The 22,088-nt window shown below is 36.1% G+C and overlaps 3 protein-coding genes across 3 annotated transcripts; all 3 read right to left on the bottom strand.

Annotated features, from left to right (window-relative positions):
* Positions 1 to 1,232: 1,232 nt before the first annotated feature.
* Positions 1,233 to 7,952, bottom strand: Cbr-wars-2 (the record flags this gene model as incomplete). Its single annotated transcript, XM_002642730.1, has 12 exons — positions 1,233 to 1,325; positions 1,455 to 1,610; positions 1,876 to 1,983; positions 2,816 to 3,098; positions 3,365 to 3,546; positions 3,899 to 4,108; positions 5,236 to 5,409; positions 5,773 to 5,946; positions 6,071 to 6,310; positions 7,009 to 7,148; positions 7,289 to 7,388; positions 7,860 to 7,952. The coding sequence occupies 12 exons, from the start codon at positions 7,950 to 7,952 to the stop codon at positions 1,233 to 1,235; spliced, it is 1,953 nt and encodes a 650-aa protein (XP_002642776.1).
* A 1,595-nt stretch (positions 7,953 to 9,547) lies between these two features.
* Cbr-mrps-26 lies at positions 9,548 to 11,388 on the bottom strand (the record flags this gene model as incomplete). The annotated part of the gene is made up of 3 exons (XM_002642731.1): positions 9,548 to 9,940; positions 10,859 to 11,080; positions 11,242 to 11,388. 3 exons carry the CDS (start codon positions 11,386 to 11,388, stop codon positions 9,548 to 9,550), a joined length of 762 nt encoding a protein of 253 aa, XP_002642777.1.
* A 2,610-nt stretch (positions 11,389 to 13,998) lies between these two features.
* Cbr-prmt-5 lies at positions 13,999 to 21,867 on the bottom strand (the record flags this gene model as incomplete). Its single annotated transcript, XM_002642732.2, has 9 exons — positions 13,999 to 14,070; positions 14,970 to 15,188; positions 15,674 to 15,845; positions 16,945 to 17,426; positions 18,953 to 19,337; positions 20,418 to 20,702; positions 21,187 to 21,380; positions 21,438 to 21,519; positions 21,569 to 21,867. The coding sequence occupies 9 exons, from the start codon at positions 21,865 to 21,867 to the stop codon at positions 13,999 to 14,001; spliced, it is 2,190 nt and encodes a 729-aa protein (XP_002642778.2).
* Between the last annotated feature and the right edge of the window lie 221 nt (positions 21,868 to 22,088).

Genomic DNA, 22,088 nt, shown 5'->3' with positions numbered 1-22,088 from the left:
ATCCCAGAAATCTGAAAAAAAAACGACCTAAACCCATGAAAAATCGCTTAAAATAGCCAAAAATGACATTTTTAAGCGATTTTAGACAAAAAGTCTCAATAGAGCGCGTTTGCTAAAATTGGCCTAAAATTGCCCAAAAATTACTGAAATCGACTTGAAACGGCTTGAAATCCAATTCCATAGGCTTAAGATGATTCTGAATATCCAAAATTTTGATTTTAAGCGATTTTTAACGAAATTTTCGGTAGAGCGCATTTTCTAAAATTGTCCAAACATGACTCCAAACTACCTGAAATTAACTAAAAATTGCTCAGAATGGTCTGAAATAGCCGGAAACGTGGTTTCTAGCGATTTTTAACGAAATTTTCGGTAGAGCGCATTTGCTAAAATTGTCCAAAATTGACTAGAATTGTCTCTAAACTACCTGAAATTCACTAGAAATTGCTTGAAATGGCTAAAAGTAGTCAAAAATGTCACTTTTAGCGATTTTCAGCAAAATTCTCTATAGAGCGCATTTGCTAAAATCAGCTGAAAATGGTCCAAATGACCTGAAATTGCTGGAAAACGATTCAGCATGGATGAGAACGGAATACATTTTACATGACATGAAAAATACATTTTCATCGATTTTTAACGAAATTCACATTAGAGCGCGTTTGCTAAAATTGACCGAAAAAGGTGAGGAATGATCCAAAACGCGCCGAAGTTCATTGAAAACATCTTACAATGCCTCAAAGGTGTCGGAAATGTGATTTTTAACGATTTTTCACAAAATTCTCAGTAGAGCGCATTTGCTGAAATAAGCAGAAAATGGCCCGAAATAGTGCCATACGACCTGAAATTCATTGAATATGGCTAGAAATGGCTTAAAATAGTCTAAAATTGTGCCATTTTCAGCGATTTTTAAAGAAATTCTCATTAGAGCGCATTTGCATTTATTTGAAAAAATCGGAAAGAAAATGCGCTCCATTGAGAAAATTGAGAAAAATCGATTTTTCGGCGGTTTTTTGAGTGGAATTTTTGAAGAATTCTCAAATTTTGAATATTTGAAAAATTCCGAAATTTCAATTTTTTGGGTATTTCTGAAAAATCTGAAAAAATGCTGAAAATCTTTAAAAAATCCTTCATTCTTCATTTAAAAAATCAATATTCAAAAATAACAACAAAAAACTGAAAATCAAAAAAAAATGCCTAAAATCTCAAAAATCCAAAAAATCGATAATTTCACAAAATCACAAGAATCCAACAATCCGACGAATTTCCTTGAGATTCTTCTCAGCAATTTCTCGCGCCGCGTCGCCATTCCGTTCTAGAATTTTGTCGATCTGAAAAAAAAATCGATTTTTGAAAAATTTGAAAATTTTCGAAAAATTCCAAAAAATCGATATTTTTCAAAAAAAAATTTTTTCTTTTTCTTGAAAACTTGAAAACTTCAAATTCCCGCCAGCCCGCACCTCTTCACTATTCTCCAGCTCCTCGAATTTCTCTCTAATCGGCTCCAGCCGATTATCGATTTTTTCGGCCAAATTCATTTTCAGGTCCAGCGTCGACCAGCTGGAATAGTCGATTTCCGAGAGTGGCGTCTTGGTGATCGCCGAGTAGAGATCGAGCTGCAAATTCGCTCTGTTGAGAATTGCCGAAAAATTTGAGCGGGAATTCAAAAAACCGCCAAAAAAAAATCGAATTTTCCCAACTTTTCTCATTGGAGCGCGTTTTCCACATTTTTTTGAAAAATTTTTGCAATCTACCAATTTCAGAGAGCCTCAAATTCGCTCTAATTGCCAATTTATCAAAAATTCCGCTCGAAAACCCGCCAAAAAATCGACTTTTCCCAACTTTTCTCATTGGAGCGCATTTTCCAATTCTTTGACCTACCAAATTCGACACAGCCAATCGATTCTTCTTATCATAAGTCACAGCGCCAGCCGTGTCACTTTGCGCTTTTTGGCACTTTTCAATGATGGTCTCACGGGAGTCGGTGATCTGAAAAAAGTAGCAAATGTGCTCTAATGAGAATTTCCTGGAAAATCGCTGAAAATGAAATTTTCGTCTACTTTGGGCTATTTTCAGCCATTTAGAATGGACTTCAGGTGGTTTGGGATCTATTTTAGTCAATTTTGGACCATTTTAACAAACGCGCTCTAATGAGACTTTCGCTCAAAATCGCTGAAAATCACATTTTCGGCTATTTTAAGCCATTCTAAGCCATTTCTGGTTAATTTCAGGTAGTTTGTAGTAAATTCTAGTCAATTTTTGACCATTTTAGCAAATGCGCTCTATTGATAATTTTGCTGAAAATCGCTGAAAATCACATTTTCGGCTATATTAGGCCATTCTAAGCCATTCCTAATCAATTTTAGGTCATTTGGGTGTATTTTCAGCCAGTTTTAGCAAACGCGCTCTAATGATAATTTGGTTTAAAATTGCTAAAAATCAAATTTTCGACATTATTCGGTCATTTTCAGCTTTATTTAATGAATTTCAGGTCGTTTGGCCATTTCAAACTCATGTAAGCTGATTTTAGCAAATGCGCTCTAATGAGAATTCGTTACAAACTGCTAAAAATGGCTTTTTTTTGGCTGTTTCAGGCTATTTTCAGCCCTTTTTAAGCGGTCTTTAACATATTTCAGGTTTTTTGGGGTCAATTCCAGCTGATTTTGGCAAACGCGCTCTATTGAGAATTTTATCTGAAATCGCTAAAAATGGCGTTTTTCGACTATTTGAGGCTATTTCAGGCCGTTTTTGGCCATTTCCAGAGATTTCAGAGCCGTTTAGAACTGATTTCAGATCATTTTCAGACAATTTTCCCCCATACCTCAATACGACTTCTTGGTCCACCCGAACTTTTGCTCATCTTCTTCTCCGGCTCTCTTAGCGATCGAATTCTCGCATTTTTCTCTCTTGTCAACTGTTTTGGAATTGGAAAGATGTCAGTTTGATATGTCTTATTGAATGCGTAGGCCAGACCACCCAAGAGGTTTAAATGTTGGCTTTGATCTTCGCCGACGGGTACTGTAGTCGCTTTGAATGTCAAAACGTCGGCCGCTTGGAGGAGAGGGTAGGTGAGGAGGCCGACTGGAATGTCGCCTTTTTTGAATCTGCAAAGAAATTTGTTGAAAAATGTCATTTTTAGCGATTTTAGCAAAATTCTCATTAGAGCGCGATTACTAAAAGTGACCGAAAATGATCAGAAATTACCCAGAATGACTGGAAATTGACTACAAATCATGAAAAATAGCTTTAAATAGTCAAAAATGTGATTTTTTGCAATTTTTTACAAAATTCTCAATAGAGCGCATTTGCTAAAATTGGCTCAAAACTGTCCAAAATCGATTTCTAGAGCTGCAAAATGGTCCTCACAAACCTCTCCTGTTTTTCCTTGTATTGCGGAAGACGTGCCAGCTTGGATGTAGTTTGTAGTGAGCCGAGAATCCACGAAAGCTGAGCAATCTGGGGGATATCGGATTGACGGAAGAGCAAAGTTCGGGATGGATCGACACCACAAGCGATGACACTCGCGGTCATTTGGCGGGTGTTTCGGCGGAGCTGAAATTTCAAAATTTTCAAAAAACAGCGCGAAATTCGAAATTTTGAAAAAAAAATTTTTTTTCAAAAATTTTTGAAAATTTCTGAAATTTTTAAAATCGAAATTGGCTGAAAATGAGGAAACTGGAAGAACTTGCCGAAAAAAAAAATCAAAAATCGGAAAAAAATTTTTGTCGAAAAATTCCCAACAATTTTTTTTTTCAAATTTTGATTTTTTCGAAAATTTTTTCCAGTTTTCGCATTTTCAGCTTGTTTCAGCTCGTGATATCAATTTTTATCGCGTTTGGACAATTTTGAAAATTTCAAAAATTTTCGAAAAAAAATTTTTTTTTTCGCGCTAATTTTTGTTTACCTGATCAGCTGGAAGTGGTCCCAACGAGATAGCGTGTTGATCGACAACTGATAACATCATCTGATCCTCTGGATTCACAGAATTCTGTAAATCGATCCACGGTTCGATCGATCCGAAGAAATTGCCGAGATGGGGAATTCCGGTTGGTTGGATTCCGGTGAAATAGATGGTTGGATGGTGATTGGGAGACGAATATTGACAAAGAGATGACTGAAAAATGGTTATTTTTAGCTGATATTAGCAAATGCGCTCTATTCAGAATTTTGCTAAAATCCATAAAAAAGACGGTTTTCAGCATTTTAGACTATATTAAGCCATTTCTAGTCGATTTCAGGTCGTTTTCAGTCATATTTTGCTAATTTTCGAAAATGCGCTCCAATGAGAATTTTGCTAAAATTTACTAAAACTCCTATTTTTCGAGTGTTTTGAGCTATTTCAAGCCATTTATAGTGAATTCAGGCTTTTCTAGGTCATTTTTAGCAAATTTTGAACCATTTATAGCTAGTTTTAGCAAATGCGCTCTGTTGAGAATTTTGCTAAAACTCGCTAAAAACCAGATTTTTGACTATTTTAAGCAATTTCAAACCATGTTTAGTAAATTTCAAATCGTTTGGGGTCAATTTCAACAAATTTTGGGCCATTTTAGCAAACACGCTATATTGAGAATTTTGTAAAAATCACAAAAAATGAGACTTTTCAGCATTTTAGGCTATGTTCAGCCATTTCTTGTCAATTACAGATCGTTTTCAGCCATTTTTTGCAAATTTTAGCAAATGCGCTCTATTGATAATTTTGCTAAAAATCGCTAAACATCAGGTTTTAGTCAATTTTAGACTATTTCAGGTCACTTTCAGTCAATTTCAGGCTGATTCAATCAGTTTTAGTGGTTTTTAGCCAGTTTTGGCAAACGCGCTCCATTGAGAATTTTTGCGGAAAATCGCTAAAAATCACATGTTTTGACTATTTTATTGCTATTTCAGCCATTTTAAGTTATTTTTTGTGAATTTCAGATCGTTTTAGACCATTTCTGATCATTTCCGTCCAATTTTAACAAACGCGCTCCATTGAGAATTTTGCTAACAATCGCTAAAAATGACATTTTTCGACTTTTAGGATGTTTTAAAGTAATTTTTCGTGAATTTCGGGTCGATTTCGTTCATTTTTAGCGAACTTGAGACCATTTTCAGTTATTTTTAGCAAACGCGCTCAAATGAGAAATTTTCTAAAAATCGCTAAAAAATGAAAAAAAGCTCACCACTTTAAGAAACCCATAATTCAACTGATTTTTCATCATTTTCAGCGACATATTTTCACTACAAATTTAGAAGCGGCGTGACGTCACGAGGCTGAAATTCCAGTCGACACGATGGGCACCGGGCAGATGACGTGGAACCAGAATACGTCGTGGCGTGCTCTTGAATACACTGCCAACAGAAGAGGTGGCCACAGAAGAGGGCCGAAGGATTACGGTTCTCCAGGCAGATGGTGCACTGGAACGTTGGATGCGACAGCTGAAAAAAATCGATAATTTTGCTTTAAAAAAATTTTTTTTTGAAATATTCTAGAAATTTTCAGCTGATCTCAGACTATTTTATGCTGATTTTTCGTCATTTTTTAGCAAAAAAAATCTGAATTTTGTCGGAAAAACACGATGGAAAATGCTTCAAAAATGATGCAAATTTTCGAAAAAAAAAATTCGAAAAAATATTTTTTTTTCGAATTTTAGGCTTAAAACTGACTGAAAATCGCTGAAAATTAGTATGAAAAATCGGGGAAATTTTGAAATTTATTTCAAATATTTTTTTTTTGCAAAAGTCGATAATTTTCAGTCATTTCCAGCCAATTTTCCGCTCAAAATTTCCGATATTTCTCACCGATATCGCGTCCAAATCACTCGATTCCAATCCTTTTCCGAGCTTCTGATCCTTCGATTTTTCCAGGTTTTTTTGCGATTTTTCGGTTTCCAGCCAGCTAAAAATCGCTAAAAGTGCACTGATCGCCAATTGAGCCAAGGTGACAAATCCCAAAAATCGATAGACCTTTAGCGCCTGAAAAATTGGGTCGAAAATCGATAAAATTCGGAAAAAATCGATTTTTCAAAGTTTTTAACTGTAAAATAGTGAAAATTCTGAAAATTACAGTTTGAAAAATTTTTTTTCGAAATTTCCCTACCGGTATATCCGATTGAGCGCTGGCCGACAAAAATCGTATCCGTGTAGCTCTTCTAGCGATACTGTAGTACGACCCAGTGATATAAAATAGGGCACAATGAGCCCGTTGCAGTTGGGGGAAGAGTACGGTACGGAGCCAATGAAAGACGTCAAGGAAGGATTGACGCGCTTTGCGATTCGATCGAATATCGATTCCGAGGAATCGATTGGTTGATGGATGCGTTAGAGTCGCTTCCGCTTTCTGGAAGAGATTTTTTGAATTTTCGAAAAAACAATTTTTTTTTTGATTATCCGAAAAAATATCGATTTTCAGGCTCTGAAAATCGTATTTTTAAATTTTTAAATTCCAAAATTTTGAAATTTTGTTGAAAATTTTTGAAAATTTGCCAAAAAAATTGAATTTTTTTCGGATTTTTTTTTCAATTTTCAGCGGAAATTATTGATTTTTTTTGGAGCTCCGAAATTGATTGATTCCAGCAGTTTAGAGTCAAATTTACAGATTTTTTCTGAAAAATGGGATTTTCAGGGAAAATTATTTTTTCGAATTTTCAGATTTTTTTCATTTTTGTAGCAAAATTGATGACAAAAAACTGGATTTTTCGCTAGGAAATTTCGAAAAAATTTGATTTTTTTGAATTTTTGATTTTTCAGATTCTCAGATTTTTTGAAAAATTTCGAATTTTTGATGTCTGAAATTTAAATTTACAGCATTTTGACCTCATATTTTTGAATTTTCAGCCAAATAAAACACATTTTTTTTCGATTTTTTGAATTTTTCGAATAATTTTTTTTGAAAAATTCAGAAAAAAATTTTTCAAAAAAATTTTTTTTCAAAAATTTCACATATTTGAAAATTCAAATTTTCAGATTTTTTTCAAAATTTTTTTTCAGAATTTTCATCGATTTTTGCAACTTTTCAAATTTTTTGGATTACTGTACCTGAATCAAAAAATTCGAAATCAGCGGAAAAACAGAGTGCAATAAAACGAAAGAGACTCTAGAGGGTATCGATGGGACCACTCTCTGAAGACCGTCCGATTCGAATAGATGCACGTATTCCTCGCCGAGCGTTTGGTTTCCTGGAAAATTTGAAAAATTCAAAAAAAAATTTTTTTTTTGAAATTTTCAGAAATTATGAAATAATGGCTGAAAATCCATTTTTTCGAAAAAACAAATCGAAAATTTGAAAAAAAAATTCAAAAAATTTTCCAAAACTCACCAACAACTACCGTACTCGAGTAGTACAAACTCGATGCGATGGTCTTCAGATACGGGTACCACCGTATCCAACGACGTTGACCGAGAAGCTCTTTGAATACCTGAAAAAATTCAAATTTCCCGCTCTAAAAATTGAAGCAATATTCAGAATTTTCAGCCAAAAATTCAGATTTTTGAGATAAAGTGCGAAATTTGAATTTTTTGAAGTTTTTTTTTAATTTTTCAAAAATCGAAAATTTTCAAAGTGGTCCAATCGCGATAAAAATTGATATGACGAGCTGAAATTAGCTAAAAAAAAAAGGAAAAAACTGATAGAAATTTTCGAAAAAAACCCAAAACTGAAAAAAAATTTTTTTTTGAAAATTTCAAAAATTTTTTTTTCAAATTTCGATTTTTCTGAAAATTTCTTTCAGTATTTTTATTTTTAGCCTGTTTCAGCTCGTGATATCAATTTTTATCGCGATTGGACAATTTTGAAAATTTCAGAATTTTTCAAATTTTCAGAAAAAATTTTTTTTTCAATTTTTTCTAAAAAATTAAATTTCGCGCCCAGCGTTTTTTTTTCAAAAAACCTTGCTAAATTTCTCTGAAATCTCATCGACATATTCCTCGTCTCGCCGTTGGGCCCTCACAATTTCCCCAATTTCAGCCACATAAGTGTTCATTTTTCAGCGATTTTTAGGGGAAATTCTGTAAATATCGAAAATCGCTTTTTCAAGTTTTCGAAATTAGCAAAAAAAAATAGAAAAAAAGAAATTTTTATACGATAAAAAAATATAAGGAAAATCAACAAACACACTACAAACTACAAAAAAACCAAATTCTGAGCCAAAAATCAAGAAAAAAAGGCCTATTTTGAGCTACAAAAACAGTGAAAAGAGGGGAAAAGGAGAGAGAAGAGACGCAGAGAAAAAGACAAGATTTCTTATCAATTATCAAAGGACGCAGCAGACTACAAAGGCTACAATGTAGCCGCCGTTCTCGGAAGATTCTGGAGACGCAGAAGGAGAAGGAGGCGATGGAGAAGACGTTGGTCGGGGAAGATGATGATGATGGATTCTGAAAAATTCCGAAATTTTTAAATTTAAAAAAAAATAGAAAACAAAATTTTTCTGAAAATCCCGAAATTCGATTTTTAAAATTTCCGAAAAATTCAAAAATTCGAAAATTCCAAATTTCCAAAAAATCCAAAAAATCGCTTCAGAAGTCGTCGATTTTTAGAAACTTCTAAAAGTTTTTTGAGATTTTTTTTTCAAAAAAATTCAACTTTTTTCATTCTAAAATCTGTGTGGCCGAGTTTTTGTATTTCTAGGCCACGAGCTGAAAAAGTTAGGCAACCAGGAAAAAATGACTGAAAATGCGTTGTTTTTGGGGTTTTTTGACCGGATTTCAAGGATTTTAAACTATTTGGTAATGCTGGAAGCTTGTGGCCTAGGTTTTGAATTTCTAGGCCACCAAATTAAAAATGACTGAAAATGGGTGATTCTGGCTGGGTTTTTTCGCCGTAAATCGGATTTCGGCTCATGGACATTTCGGAACCCGACAGTTCAGAACCCGACGTTTCAGAACTTTTCTGCATTTTTGTATAGTGGTTTTTGCGCACCAGGTGAGCATTGCTCATTTCAATTTTGTGTTTTTCTGCTTTTTTTATTCATTCTCATCTACCGTACTCCAAATAATGATAGGTTCACACTGGGTATCTCTCAAAAAATCGAAAAAATTGAACTTTTCAAGAACGATGTCATTAATAAAACCATTCAAAATGAGACTTCTATTCGCCGGAAAAATTATTGCGTACTTCAAGACATCGTTCTTGAAAAGTTCATTTTTTTCGATTTTTTGAGAGATACCCAGTGTGAACCTATCATTATTTGGAGTACGGTAGATGAGAATGAACAAAAAAGCAGAAAAACACAAAATTGAAATGAGCAATGCTCATTTGGTGCATAAACACCACTATACAAAAATGCAGAAAAGTTTTGAAACATCATGTTCTGAACTGTCGGGTTCTGAACTGTCGGGTTCCGAAACGTCGGGTTCTGAAACGTCCAGGAGCCGGATTTCTGGGCAATTAAACTCGATTTTTGCTGATTTTAGGTGATTAGATGCGGTTTTTATCATTTTTAGTGCAATTTTTCGCAGATTTCTACCTCCTACCTATGGAAAATGGGCTGTTTTTTTGGGGTTTTTAGGTGATTTTTTAGGTAATTAATATCATTTTTAGTGCAATTTTTCCAAATTTTTCGCACATTTCTACCTTCTACTGCTCCATCTGCCTGTTCTCTCCACTAGCAGCCGCTTCCTCCATCATTCCCATCTGTGTCCCCAGTGTCTGATCATACAACCGTCCCTTCTGTCGTGTCGGTGTTCCCTCTTGATATTTAACCGGTTGTGGCACGAAGTACTTATTTCCAGCTCGATCGATAGCGAAGTCGTAGATCGTCGGCGTCTCCAGTGCCTCCAGAATCTTCTTTTCCAGATTCTCTCGATTCACGAAGCCCGACGATCGTTCGATAGCCCGTTTGACCTCCTCCTCGGCCGCCTTCTTCTCCAGATTCCGCTTCTCCAGCTCCACGTGGATCTCATCTAGAATCACTCGTTTCGTCTCCTTCGTCGCCTCGGATTCTCGCAATTCACGGTCCGCTCGTTTTGTCTGAAAACATTGGAAATTTAGAGAAATCACTTCTGAATCGCTATGGCCTAGTTTTGTGATTTCTAGGCCATGGCTTCAAAAAGTTAGGTCATCAAGGAAAAATGGCTAAAAATGAGTGGTTTTTTGGGGTTTTTTAACAGGATTTTGAGGATTTTGAACTGCTTGGAAAGCAGTAAAAGCTTGTGGCCGAGTTTTGGATTCCTAGGCCACCATTTGGAAAAGTTAGGCCACCAGGGGAAAAATGGGTTGTTTTTCATAGTTTTTTAACGCTATTTCGGGGATTTTGAGCTACTTGGAACGCAGTAATAGCCTCCTGGCCTAGTTTTGAATTTCTAGGCCATGACTTGGAAAAGTTAGGCCACCAACAAAAAATACTAAAAATGGGCATTTTTATGGGGTTTTTTGACCGGACTTCGAGGATTTTAAACTACATGAAAAGCAGTAAAAGCTTGTGGCCGAGTTTTGGATTTCTAGGCCATGGCTTCAAAAAGTTAGGCCACCAAGGGGAAAATGGTTGAAAATTGGTTTTTTTTCATCGTTTTTTGACACTAATTCGGGGATTTTGAGCTATTTGAAAGATGCTAGAAGCTTGTGGCCGAGTTTTGAATTCCTAGGCCATGGTTTGGGAAAGTTGGGCCACCAAGGGAGAAATGGCTAAAAATTAGTTGTTTTTGGGGATTTTTGACCGGATTCTGAGGAGTTTGTACTATTCGGGAATGCTGAAAGCTTTCTGGCCGAGTTTTGGATTTCTAGGCCATGGCTTCAAAAAGTTAGGCCACCAAGAGGAAAAAAGTTGGAAATGGGTTGTTTTTGGGGTCTTTAAAGCGAATTTCGGGCGTTTTTAGGTGATTGGATGAGATTTTTAAGGATTTCAGGCCTTTTTCATCATTTTTCCTCATAAAACCACCAAAATTTTACCTCGTTTCTCTTCTGATTCTCCAAAATCAGCTCATCGAATTCCAACGCTTCTGCCTCCTTCATCGCCTCGATACCCTGTCCGTGTGACGCGTTTTGAGCGATTTCCGCGCGGAAAACCTCGCGCAGCGAGACGACGGCGTTGTTGTAGGCGTGACGACGCCACAGAAGCTCCTCGACGTCTTCTGGTTTCTGCCACGGGGCGTGGACGACGTGATAGAGGACCTGGAAGGAAATATTGGGGTTTTTTCGACGAAAAATTTCAGAATTCCTTATTTTTTCTAGTTTTCAGGCAACAAAAATGACTTTTTTCAGATTTTTCAGGAAAAAATTTGGGAATTTTTTATTTTTTTTAAATATTTTTCTCCTAGTTCCCATCGCCGCACCTTCTTAGACGGCGGCAAAATCGGCGGTTTTCCCTGTTTCGGCTGTCTCCGTCCCATTTGTCGCTTCTGAATGCCTCCGGAGACTTCAACATGCGACGTGGCGGCCAGAAGGCATCTGCCAGTGGTGCTCAGACGGGTGCCGAGCATTTTTGGAAAGTTCTGGAAGAAAAATTGGCTGAAATTTGTGAAAAATCGAGTGAAAAAAGGTCTAGAAAATGATAGAAAATAGCTGAAAACCAATAAAAATTTTACAAAAAAAATCGAAAAAAAAGGTGAAAAAAATTATTTTCAGGTTCAAAAAGCTTTTAAAAATGAATTTTTCAGGTTCTTTTCTCTAAATTTCTGCCAATTTCCCAGTCGAATCGTTCTGAAATGCTTAAAACTCTGAAAAAAAATTTTATGTAAAAAAATCATTTTCTAGCTGAAAAATAGCAAAAATCGATAGTTTTCCAGGATTTCTGTATAAAAATTACGCTTTCTTTCAATTTTTTTAGTCAGAAAACCGAAAAATTCGGATTAAAAGCTGAAAAAGTCTTTTAAATCTTCAAAATATGCATCGCACGAGAAATGAGTCAACGCATCGCGAGATGCGCCAGGCTGGCGCGTTTAAGGATATTAGCGGGAATTTAAAATTTGAAGGTTTCATATTCGAAAAAAATAAAGGAATTCAAGTCAAATACTGAAAAAAAAACAGCGGAAATATTGTTCTGAAAAAAAAATATTTATAATTTTTACAGGCTTCTGAAAACTTTGAACAAGCTGAAAATCTTCAAAAATCGAATTTTTTGAGATTACGGTACGCAAACCGGTTGCAACTTTGCGTCGCGGTGTTTGCAGACCATTTCGAGCGGGAGATTTCTCGAATTTTCGAAATCAAAGTTAACAAGTTGGAGAAAGCAGGCGTCCGGTATATTTGGGGTCCTATCTCAGTTGCTGTAAGAGATCTCAAAATTCGGTTAACTGATAAAATGTTGGATTTGAAATTTTACACATTTTATTAGTTGATCACTTTTTTGATATCTCTTACCGTAACCAAGATAAGTGTTTTTTTACAGAACAGAGATCAGCGAATGGTTCATTACCAAGAAATCATTGATAATCTTAAAGAAATTCTCAATTTGTCTGCTCCTGTCGCAGATTATGCTGAATTGGTAACGTCTTTCAGAACCAAAAAATCAATAAAACCCGTTTTTCAGACCCTCGAGGAAACTCGAAATCGCATGAGATCAGTTGCTGAGCAATCTGCTCAAATGGACAGATTGTTTGAAGCGGATGAACAGTTTGGGTTGATTAGAAAGGTCTTCAATATGTTTTATTATGTCAAGACCGCAGTAGTGGAAACTTATCAGGGAACGGCGGAGAGTGGAAAGAAGTTGAAATTAAGCTAGATGGAATTACTGTATTTTTGAATTGTTCTGTTTTAATAAAGTTGAAGACTTTGGATCTAACTTGGTGAGACTTCAATTAACCTCAATTATCTCATCTCTCGTAATTGATACCAAAAAGCAAAAAAAAAACAAAAAAAAAGATTTATGCCGTCGAATGGAATCGAACCACTGACCTCCCGATCAAAAGCTTAGTGCACTAGCCACACGGCCACGCGCGCATAAAAGAAGCGAAGAAGCGGAGGGCATTGACAAGAGAGCGCCCTTTCCCGACCCACTGGGTCATGGAAAGCTTGCTCGCCGGGTAAGCTTGAGCTCAATTATCTTATTTCCCGTAATTGATATCAAAAAGTGGTCAACTGATAAAATGTGTAAAATTTCAAATCAAACATTTTATCAGTTGGCAACTTTTGGATATCTCTCACAGCAAATGAGATAGCCCCCTAAACGTGCCGTATACCTGTGTTCTCCAACTTGTCAGCTTCGAGTCAAATTATCTCGGTTCCTGTAAGAGATATCAAAAAGTGGTCAACTGATAAAATATTGGTGATTTTATGATAAATCATTCATCAGCTGATACTATTTTGATATCTCTTAGAGTAGATATCAAAAAAGTTGACCGGTATCAAAAATGTCCGAAAAATACTGAAATTTTGAAAAATTCTAAAATTCGGAAAGTTTTTAATTTCAAAAATTCAGAAATTCCAAAAAACCAAAAAACAATTTTTTCAAATTTTTGAGTATTTTGGAATCTTGAAATTTGATATTTTTTCGTATTTTTTTTCTCAATTTCTGAATATTAGGAATTTTGAAAGTTTAGGAAAATCTGCTGAAAAAAATTAAAAAAGGGGAAAAAATGGAAAAATCTAAAAAATCTAAAAATAATCAATTCATATTTCAGGGCAAAAAATTAAAATTGAGCAGAAAATTCACATGAGAGAAAAAAAGAGAAAAATGGCATAGATTGGGCTGACATTCTGGGGGAAGAAAAAGCACTTAAAAATCGATTTTTTTTGAAATTCAAAAATCTGAAGAAAAACGGGGGATTTTTATGGAATTTCTAAAGGAATGGGGCGGGGGGAAAAAAATCATCACAAAATCAATGAAAAAAAGGAGCAATTTTGAACTAGAAAATAGAGAAATTCAACAACAAAAGTAAAAAAAAGGGGCAAAAATATAGCCAAAAATAAGAAAATTTCAGAAAAAAAATTCTAAAAAAATCAATTTTTTTTGAAATTTTTGAAAATGAGAAATTCGAGAAAAAATCCATTTAAAAATCCCAAAAAATCAATTTTTTTTGAAATTTTGAAAAAAAAGAAAATGAAAAATTCGAGAAGAAATGAATAAATTATAATCCAAATTCATCAATATTCTACATCCGCATGTAGTAGCTCTCTCCATTTGGATTCTGAATCGGCGTCGTAATGATCTCGCCGTTGGGCTTCTGGAAGAAGAAATCACTTTTTTCAGTCATTTTCAGCCATTTTAAGCCAATTTTCAGATTTTTTCAGTCATTTTGAAGCATTTTTAGGCCATTTTCAGTGGTTTTTGAAGCATTTTGAAGCATTTTTAGGCCATTTTCAGTGGTTTTTGGGGGTATTCAGCACTTTTCAGAAGATTTTGGAGCATTTTCAGTGATTTCAGCCAATTTTCAAATCATTTCATGCCGAATTTCAGTCAATTTCAAGCCATTTTCAGATTTTTTGAAGCATTTTTAGGCTATTTTCAGTGGTTGTTTTCAGCCAATTTCGAGCTTTTTCAGAGCCATTTTCAGCCAATTTTCAATTCATTTCATGCTGAATTTCAGTCAATTTTAAGCCATTTTCTGATTTTTTTGAGTCATTTTGAAGCATTTTTAGGCCATTTTCAGTGATTTTGGGGTTATTTTCACCCCTTTTCAGCCGATTTTTGAGCATTTTTAGTTCATTTGGAAGCATTTTCAGAATATTTCAGTCATTTTAAGCCATTTTCAGCCAATTTTCAGATTTTTTGAGCCATTTTGAAGCATTTTCAGGGTCATTTTCAGTGATTTTAGGGTTATTTTCAGCCCTTTCAGAAGGTTTTCAGCATATTCTAGTCTATTTTCAATTTTTCGTCATTTTTCAGCAATTTCAGCCGATTTTCAATCATTTTCAGTCCATTTTGGAGCATTTTCAGCCTAAATTCGACCTTTTTGAGTTCAATTTGGACCATTTGCAGGTCAAATCGGACAATTTTAAGTTTATTTTTGGGCATTTTCAGCTTGTTTTGAACCATTTTAACCCAATTTTTACGATTTTCGGACTAATTTCCAGCATTTTAAGCCTATTTTCAGCCAATGTCCAGTCAATTTCAAAGCCTCACCTTCAACTGTGCACTCCACTCGTACCAGACACCTCCCTGGTCCACTTTTCGATTGATTTTCAGCGCAACCGTGTCTCCATCGTCCGCTCTCAACTGCTCTCTCAGTGGGATCAACGCCGGGAACCAGCTCATCATTCCCGGAGTATGAGTTTCCGGTACAGTTGAGAGGATCACATTCTTGTAGAGATGCAAATCGAAATATCCGGCGAATCCCATGATCTGGAAATTGGGGGAAAAGTTATAGGGCTGAAAGTCAAATTTTGGTAAAAATTTTGATAATTTTCAGCCGAAATTCCAGCTAAAAAATTGGCGAAAATTGGGATTTTTCAGCTGAAAATTAGAGCGAAAATTCAGCCCAAAAATCTGGAATTTTTAGAGCTGAAATTCCAGTTTTCAAGGCTCAAATTCCAGACATTTCTGTAGTTTTTTCAGCTCTTTTTTCCTACTTTTTGATCTGGAAATTTGAGAAAATTAGGGCTGAAAATTAAAGAAATTTCAGCGCAAAAAAATCGGCAAAAATTTGAATTTTTCAACTGAAAATTAGAGCGAAATTTCAGCCCAAAAATCTGGAATTTTTAAAATCTGAAATTCCGGAAATTTCTGGAGCTTTTTCAGCACAATTTTCCTCATTTTTGGAGCTGAAATTCCAGAACTTTCTATTTCAGCGTAACTTTGAGCTTTTTCTCTAAAAAATCTGCACTTACATCAGTATTCCTATCGATTGGAAACTCGATGAACGCGGATCTCTCATTGGTCGAGTGCTGGAAGTTCGGATGTTGGAATGTGAACATTTCCTTGGTTTGGCGACTCAACGAGATGTATTTGGACAGGAAGACCACGTAGATCTGGTCCATGTTATTGATGATGTCGCCTTGTCTGCAAAATTGAGCATTTTTAAGCCATTTTCGGCAAATTTCAGGTCTATTTTGGTCCATTTTCAGCACTTTTAGTTCATTTTAAGGCCATTTTCAGTCACTGATGCGCAGTTTTTGGCCCTTTTCCTGCTAATTTTGGACCATTTTCAGCCATTTTGGACGCTTTCCAGCTCAGTTTGGATCATTTTCAGCTGATTTGAGACCATATTAAGCCCATTTTGAACGATTTTCAGGTCAATTTCGGATCCTTCTAGCCATTTTTCAAATCAATTTAGGCGGACTCCATTAAGGTTCATTTCCAGTCATTTCTCGATGATTTTCAGCTCATTTTATATCATTTTCAGCTATTTTGGTCCATTTTCCATCAATTATGAGCAATTTCAGTCCATTTTCGGCCATTTTGGACCTTTTCAAGCTAATTTGGGCACATTTCTGCGCATGCTGAACCACATCTAAGATATTCATCAGGATCCGATCCAGACTCGTTTCAGCCATTTTTGAACGATTTTCAGGACATTTTGGAGCTTTTGGAGCCATTTTCAGTCATTTCTGGGCAATTTTTAATCACTTTGATCCAATTTCAGATCCTCTTTCAAATTAATTCATCATGTATCCTTTTTGAGTCATTTCCAGTCGTTTCTTGATCATTTTCAGCTCATATTTGACCTTTTTTACGCTTGTTTCGGTCCATTTTCAGTCATTTTGAACCGATTTGAGGTGGTTTTCAGCTCATTTCAGACCTTTTAAGCCCATTTTGGTCCATTATTTTAGATCATTTTTCTTCAATTTTCAGGCCATTTCGGACCCTTTTAAGCTCATTTTGAGCCGCTCAGAGTCATTTTCAGACCATTTTCAGCCAATTTCGATCAGTTTTCAGAGATTTTCAGACCATTTTCAGCCAATTTCAAACAAATCTAAGTCCATTTTGAATGATTTTATGCAATATTTTTAGGTCATTTTGGGTAATTTTGAATGATTTTTTTTGCAATTTTTGGGTCATTTTTCAGCTCATTTTGGATTATTTCCAACAGGATTTTAACCGTTTTGAATGATTTTAATCCCCTCCCCCCCCCCCCTTAAATAAGAGAATAAGAACTAACGGATAGAGCTGAACCCATGCTCCTTCGCCATTCAACTCCGGCTGCAATCTTCCATGACTCGGGAGTCCTCTCGCCAAATACGGGATACTCTGCGCTCGAATCGTCTGATGGATATGATTGCTCATAATCGGAGCCACGTAGGAGATATACTTCTGGGGAATGGAGATGGTTTCTGGCTTCAAAAAGTCGGTGACCCCATCCAAACACTCGGGGCTCAACTCGTTGTCTCCAATGGATCCGAGCAACTCGGAGACGATGAGATCCGGCTGGTGATAGTTCATTTTTCGGGCGATTTCCGGGAGTCTTCTCATATCCGACTCGATGATCGTCACACGACGTCTCCAGGTACGGTGGTTCATGTAGCGAAGCGTGATGATGGCGTTCGCGTTCTTCTCCACGATGTAGAGCTTCACTTTCAGATGGTCACCCTTTTGACGGAATTTCGTGTTGTAGTCCTTCTCGGCGCGCAGGATTGTCGTTCCCTGGAAGAGATACAATGTTCTAGGGGTCGTGGGAGCGAATTTTGAGAATTTTGAGAATTTTTGAGCTATTTTGAGCTATTTTAGACCATTTTTAGCCGAATTTTAGGCTTATCGAATTCTTGTTGGATTTAAAATATCGATTTTGGACCATTTTCGAGCTATTTTGGACCATTTTCGGACTATTTTGGACCATTTTCAAGCTATTTTGGGTCATTTTTAGGCTATTTCGGACCATTTTCAGGCTATTTTGGGTCATTTTTTGGCTATTTTTAATCATTTTCAGGCTATTTTGGACCATTTTCAGGCTATTTTGGGTCATTTGTAGGCTATTTTTAATCATTTTTAGGCTATTTTGGGTCATTTTTAGGCTATTTTTGGTTGTTTTACTAGTTTTTCAACCATTTTCAGAAAAATGGATTCATTCTGAACCTATTCAGTCCTTTTCCGTAATTTCTGGACTATTTTGGACAATTTTCAGACGATTCTGAGCCAAAAACTATCATTTTGAGCTCATTTTCAGTCAATTCTGGACCATTTTCAGTCATTTTTGGACCATTTCCAGCTGAAAATTGATTTTCATAGCCAAAAATGAAAACTTTCAGCATGAAATTATGGTATTTTCTACCTAACAATGACTATTTTAAAGCTAAAAAAATGGTTTTTTGAGCCGAATCACAGATTTTTAAGCCAGAAAATTCAGATTTTCAGCCATTTTAAGGCCTTATTTTAGACTTTTTTCCAACAATTTTTTTGGTGAGCCACTGACTAACGTGTATATAAACTCCAATGGTAACGGGCCCGTTTCGCGGAACATTGACTTTTGTCGGATTATTTGGACTCGACTGAAAAATTAGGTGAAAATTGCTGAAAATGGCTTTCCGTCGAATTTCATTCCGTCGAATTTCAGCTATTTTTGTGGGGCCCAAAATGGTGAAAATCGGGGAAAAAGGGGGCGTTTGTCAGGTGAAAATTTCCATATTTCCAGCAATTTTGAGCCATTTTTTTCAGCTAAAATTGACAAAAATCCCTTTTTGGAGAGCAAAATTTTGAGCTTCAACACTATGAAAATCATACTGATTTCTCAATTTTCGTGGCTAAAAATGGCTCCAAATCATCGAAATTTCAATTTTTTAGCGCGAAATTTGAGCTTTCAGCAGTTTTAAGCAAATTTCAATGCTGTAAATGGCTAAAAAACTCGAAAATTTCAGATTTTTTGGAGAAAAATTCTTCTATTTCCAGCAATTTTTCTGGCTGAAAATGGCTTTAAAAATCCTATTTTTCTTAAGAAAAATTCCAGATTTTTTGGCATTTTTAGGTTAATATTTCAACAATTTTGAGCCATTTTCAGCAATTTCTCTGGCTGAAATTGGCAAAAATCCTTTTATTTAGGGGTAAAATTTTCCTATTTTTCTCAATTTTGGGGTCAAATCTTCCGAAAATTTTCTCTAACAATTGAGCAAATTTCAGAGCTTTGAGGTCCCCAAATTGCTCATTTTTCCTCAATTTTTGCGCCCCAAAAAACTCACAATAGGTCCTCTTCCACCGCCCAGAAGATAAATGACAATCTCCCTGCGTCCATCGGCTCCCAATTCCTTCAACACTCCCATCACAGCGTCGCCATACGCGTCGTACTTGATCTTGTCCTGCTCGAACACATTGTACACACTCGAATCCAAGTTCTCGGATAGGGGCTGGAGGGGCGCCTGTAGGACATCCTTGTACTCGGACACTGCCAACGACGTCGTCGATGACTCGCTGCTCTTGTAGTTGACGTCACGGACAGCCTGACGGAGAGCTAGGGCGTATTCGGCTTTCAGCGTGACGTTGTAGAGGAACGTGTCCGTTTTGGGGTCGACGAGGATCCGAAGGTCGTCTGAGGACCAGAGCTGACGGAGGAACGAGATGTGGGCACTGGAAAAAAAGAATTTAGGTATAGAAAAATTGAAAATCTCTAAATTCGAAATTTTGACTGAAAATAGCTGAAAATCAAATTTTTTGGCTGAAAATTAGCTTCAGAATCCCATTTTTCAGCGATTTTTGGGGCCAAAAATGAATGGTCAAAAATTCAGATTTTTAAATTAAAAATTCGAATTTTTAAATGGAAATTTAGCTCAAAAAATCCCATAAAATCCCTGTTTTTTTCTCGAATTGTCAGAATGTTTTTTAAATAAAAAATTTCGGTTTTTAGCTTCAAAATCCCATGTTTCAGCGAATTTTGGGCCCAAAAATCTGGATTTTCATGGAAAAAAGGATCATTTGTGCTCAAAAATTCCAGAATTTCAAGTCATTTTTAGGCAAAAAATAGCTAAAATTTCGCAATTTTCGGACGGAAAATTAGCTTCAAAATCCCATTTTTCGATGGATTTTGGAGCTAAATATCCGGATTTTTCATGGAAAAATGGCTTTTTTGCGCTCTAAAAAGTAATTTTCAGCAAGCAATGGCTCATTTTTAGGCTAAAAAAATAGCTAAAATTCAGATTTTATGCAATTTTTCAGCATTTTTCAGAGGTTTTTTAAACCAAAATTTGGCTTTAAATTCTTCATTTTCAAGCCAAAATCTCCGAATTTTTCATGAAAAAATTGATTCAAAAAGCTCAAAAATCCCAGTATTTCAAGTCATTTTTAGGCCAAAAAATAGCTAAAATTTCGCAACTTTCCACTAAAAATTTGCTTCAAAATTCTTTTTGTTTTTGAATGATTTTTTTCAAATAGAAAAAGAGCTTTTTCAGCGATTTTTTCGAGCTTTTTTGATGATAAAATGGTCGATTTTCAGCTATTTTCAGACATTTTCAGCGATTTTTAGGATTTTTAACCGATTTTATACAAGAAAAATTCCATTTTTCGAGCTTTTTGATGGAAAAATAGTCGATTTTCAGCGATTTTTTTTCGGATTTAAAACTGATTTTATCTCACACAATGACCATTTTTTGAGACTTTTTGATGAAAAAATAGTCAATTTCGCCGATTTTTCCACAATTCCCTTCTGCTCACCTCGACAACGACGCCATTCCATTCCTATCGGTTGCATAGACATCAGTTTCGACCACAAACCCTCCCAGAGGCTCCGCCTTCCACCGATCCACTCTTTTCGTATCGACAAATTCGTCTGGGAGGTCTCCAGCGATTCTGAGCATAGCTTGGAGGTAGACACCACTGAAATTATAGCATCCCTGTCGGAAATTCGCCCAGATTGTCCAGATGTCCATGTTCTTGGGGGTGGATTGGGGATCAAAGTCCACGCATTGTTCGATCGACGAAGGCAGCTGGATCCACATGCTGAAAATGGCAAATTTCAGGGAAAAATCTAGATTTTGAGCTGAAAATTGCTGAAAATCGACTCAAAAGCTATGTTTTTTGGAGCTGAAAATGATACAATCCAATAAAAAATACGAAAATTTCGATAATTTTATCTGATAATTCAGAAAAAATTTAAGCAGATTTTCAGTCAAAGTTTCGAATTTTTCACTCATTTCTCATCAATTTTCAGCTATTTTTCGCTAGATTCTGGATGAAAATCCGGATTTTCAGTCAATTTTTGTCGATTTTCAGCCATTTTTCAGCATTTTTCCAGCTAAAATTTCACGAAAAACCAAAATTTTCAACTTTTTGTCAGACTTCCGGCTGAAAATCTGGATTTTCGAGCCAATTTCATTGATTTTTAGTCGATGTTTTGTTATTTTCAGCCATTTCTAACCAATTTTCAGCTATTTTCAGTCATTTTTCCCCGATTTTCAACCATTTCCAGTCTCATTTCCCTTACGTAAATCTCGTATTCCTCGTCCAGACCCATTTATTGAAAAGCGCCGCGGTGCGTGGAGATGAGATCCTATTCAGCTGGATCGTCATCGAGTTGAGACCCATATAAGCGATATAATTGAGCTCTGTGATCAGACTCTCCTCAGAAATCTCCGCGAATTTTGGATCCTCAGAATCACAATCGATCCAGGGTGATGTCTACAAAAAATCGGTTTTTTTTTTAAATCTAGAATTTTCCATTTTTCTAAAAATTACCCTGCCAGTCACATAGGTCTCCCAGAGATTATTAGCCAACTGAACATCGGGTAATTGGATGGCTGGAGGCTCATTTTTAGCGCTGAAATTCGAATTTTCCCGTTTTTCTAATTTCAATTTTCCAATTTTACCCCTCAACCGGTTTCCAAAACCCGCGGACCACTCCGCCGACTGGAAAAGCCACAAACGTGTACTTTGCCTCTCCAAGACGCGAACAGTGCCCACTGATCGCAGTGTCTAGCTCTTCTTTCGCCTCATATGGAGACGTCACCCATCCCACGTGGATTCTAGAGTTTGCCGACTCCAGATAGTGTTGATGGGATGATTGGCTGGATGTTGACGATGGGTAGTCCTGTGGTGGCGTGGCCGTACCGCTATCCATCACCTCTTGTGGGAACAGATCATCCGCGTAGGTTCGATGGCTACTCATTTTCTAGGCTGAAAAATGTTCCAGAAAATCATCGACCTTCTTTTTATTTCTGATCAAAATATTCGAAGTAGTCAAATGAGGCAGTTTTTTTTTTATTTTTTGGTGCCTATGAAAATGGGCAATCATTATAGTTGGGGCTGATAGAATTCGGAGAATTGGGGAGAGAGGGAGGAGAGAGAAAAAACAACGTATTGAGTGTCACCAAATAGTGGTCTGACGGA

Source organism: Caenorhabditis briggsae (genome assembly GCF_000004555.2).
Source record: "Caenorhabditis briggsae complete genome, chrIII, whole genome shotgun sequence".
Classification (NCBI taxonomy): domain Eukaryota; kingdom Metazoa; phylum Nematoda; class Chromadorea; order Rhabditida; family Rhabditidae; genus Caenorhabditis; species Caenorhabditis briggsae.
This window is presented reverse-complemented; position numbering and strand designations above follow the sequence as displayed.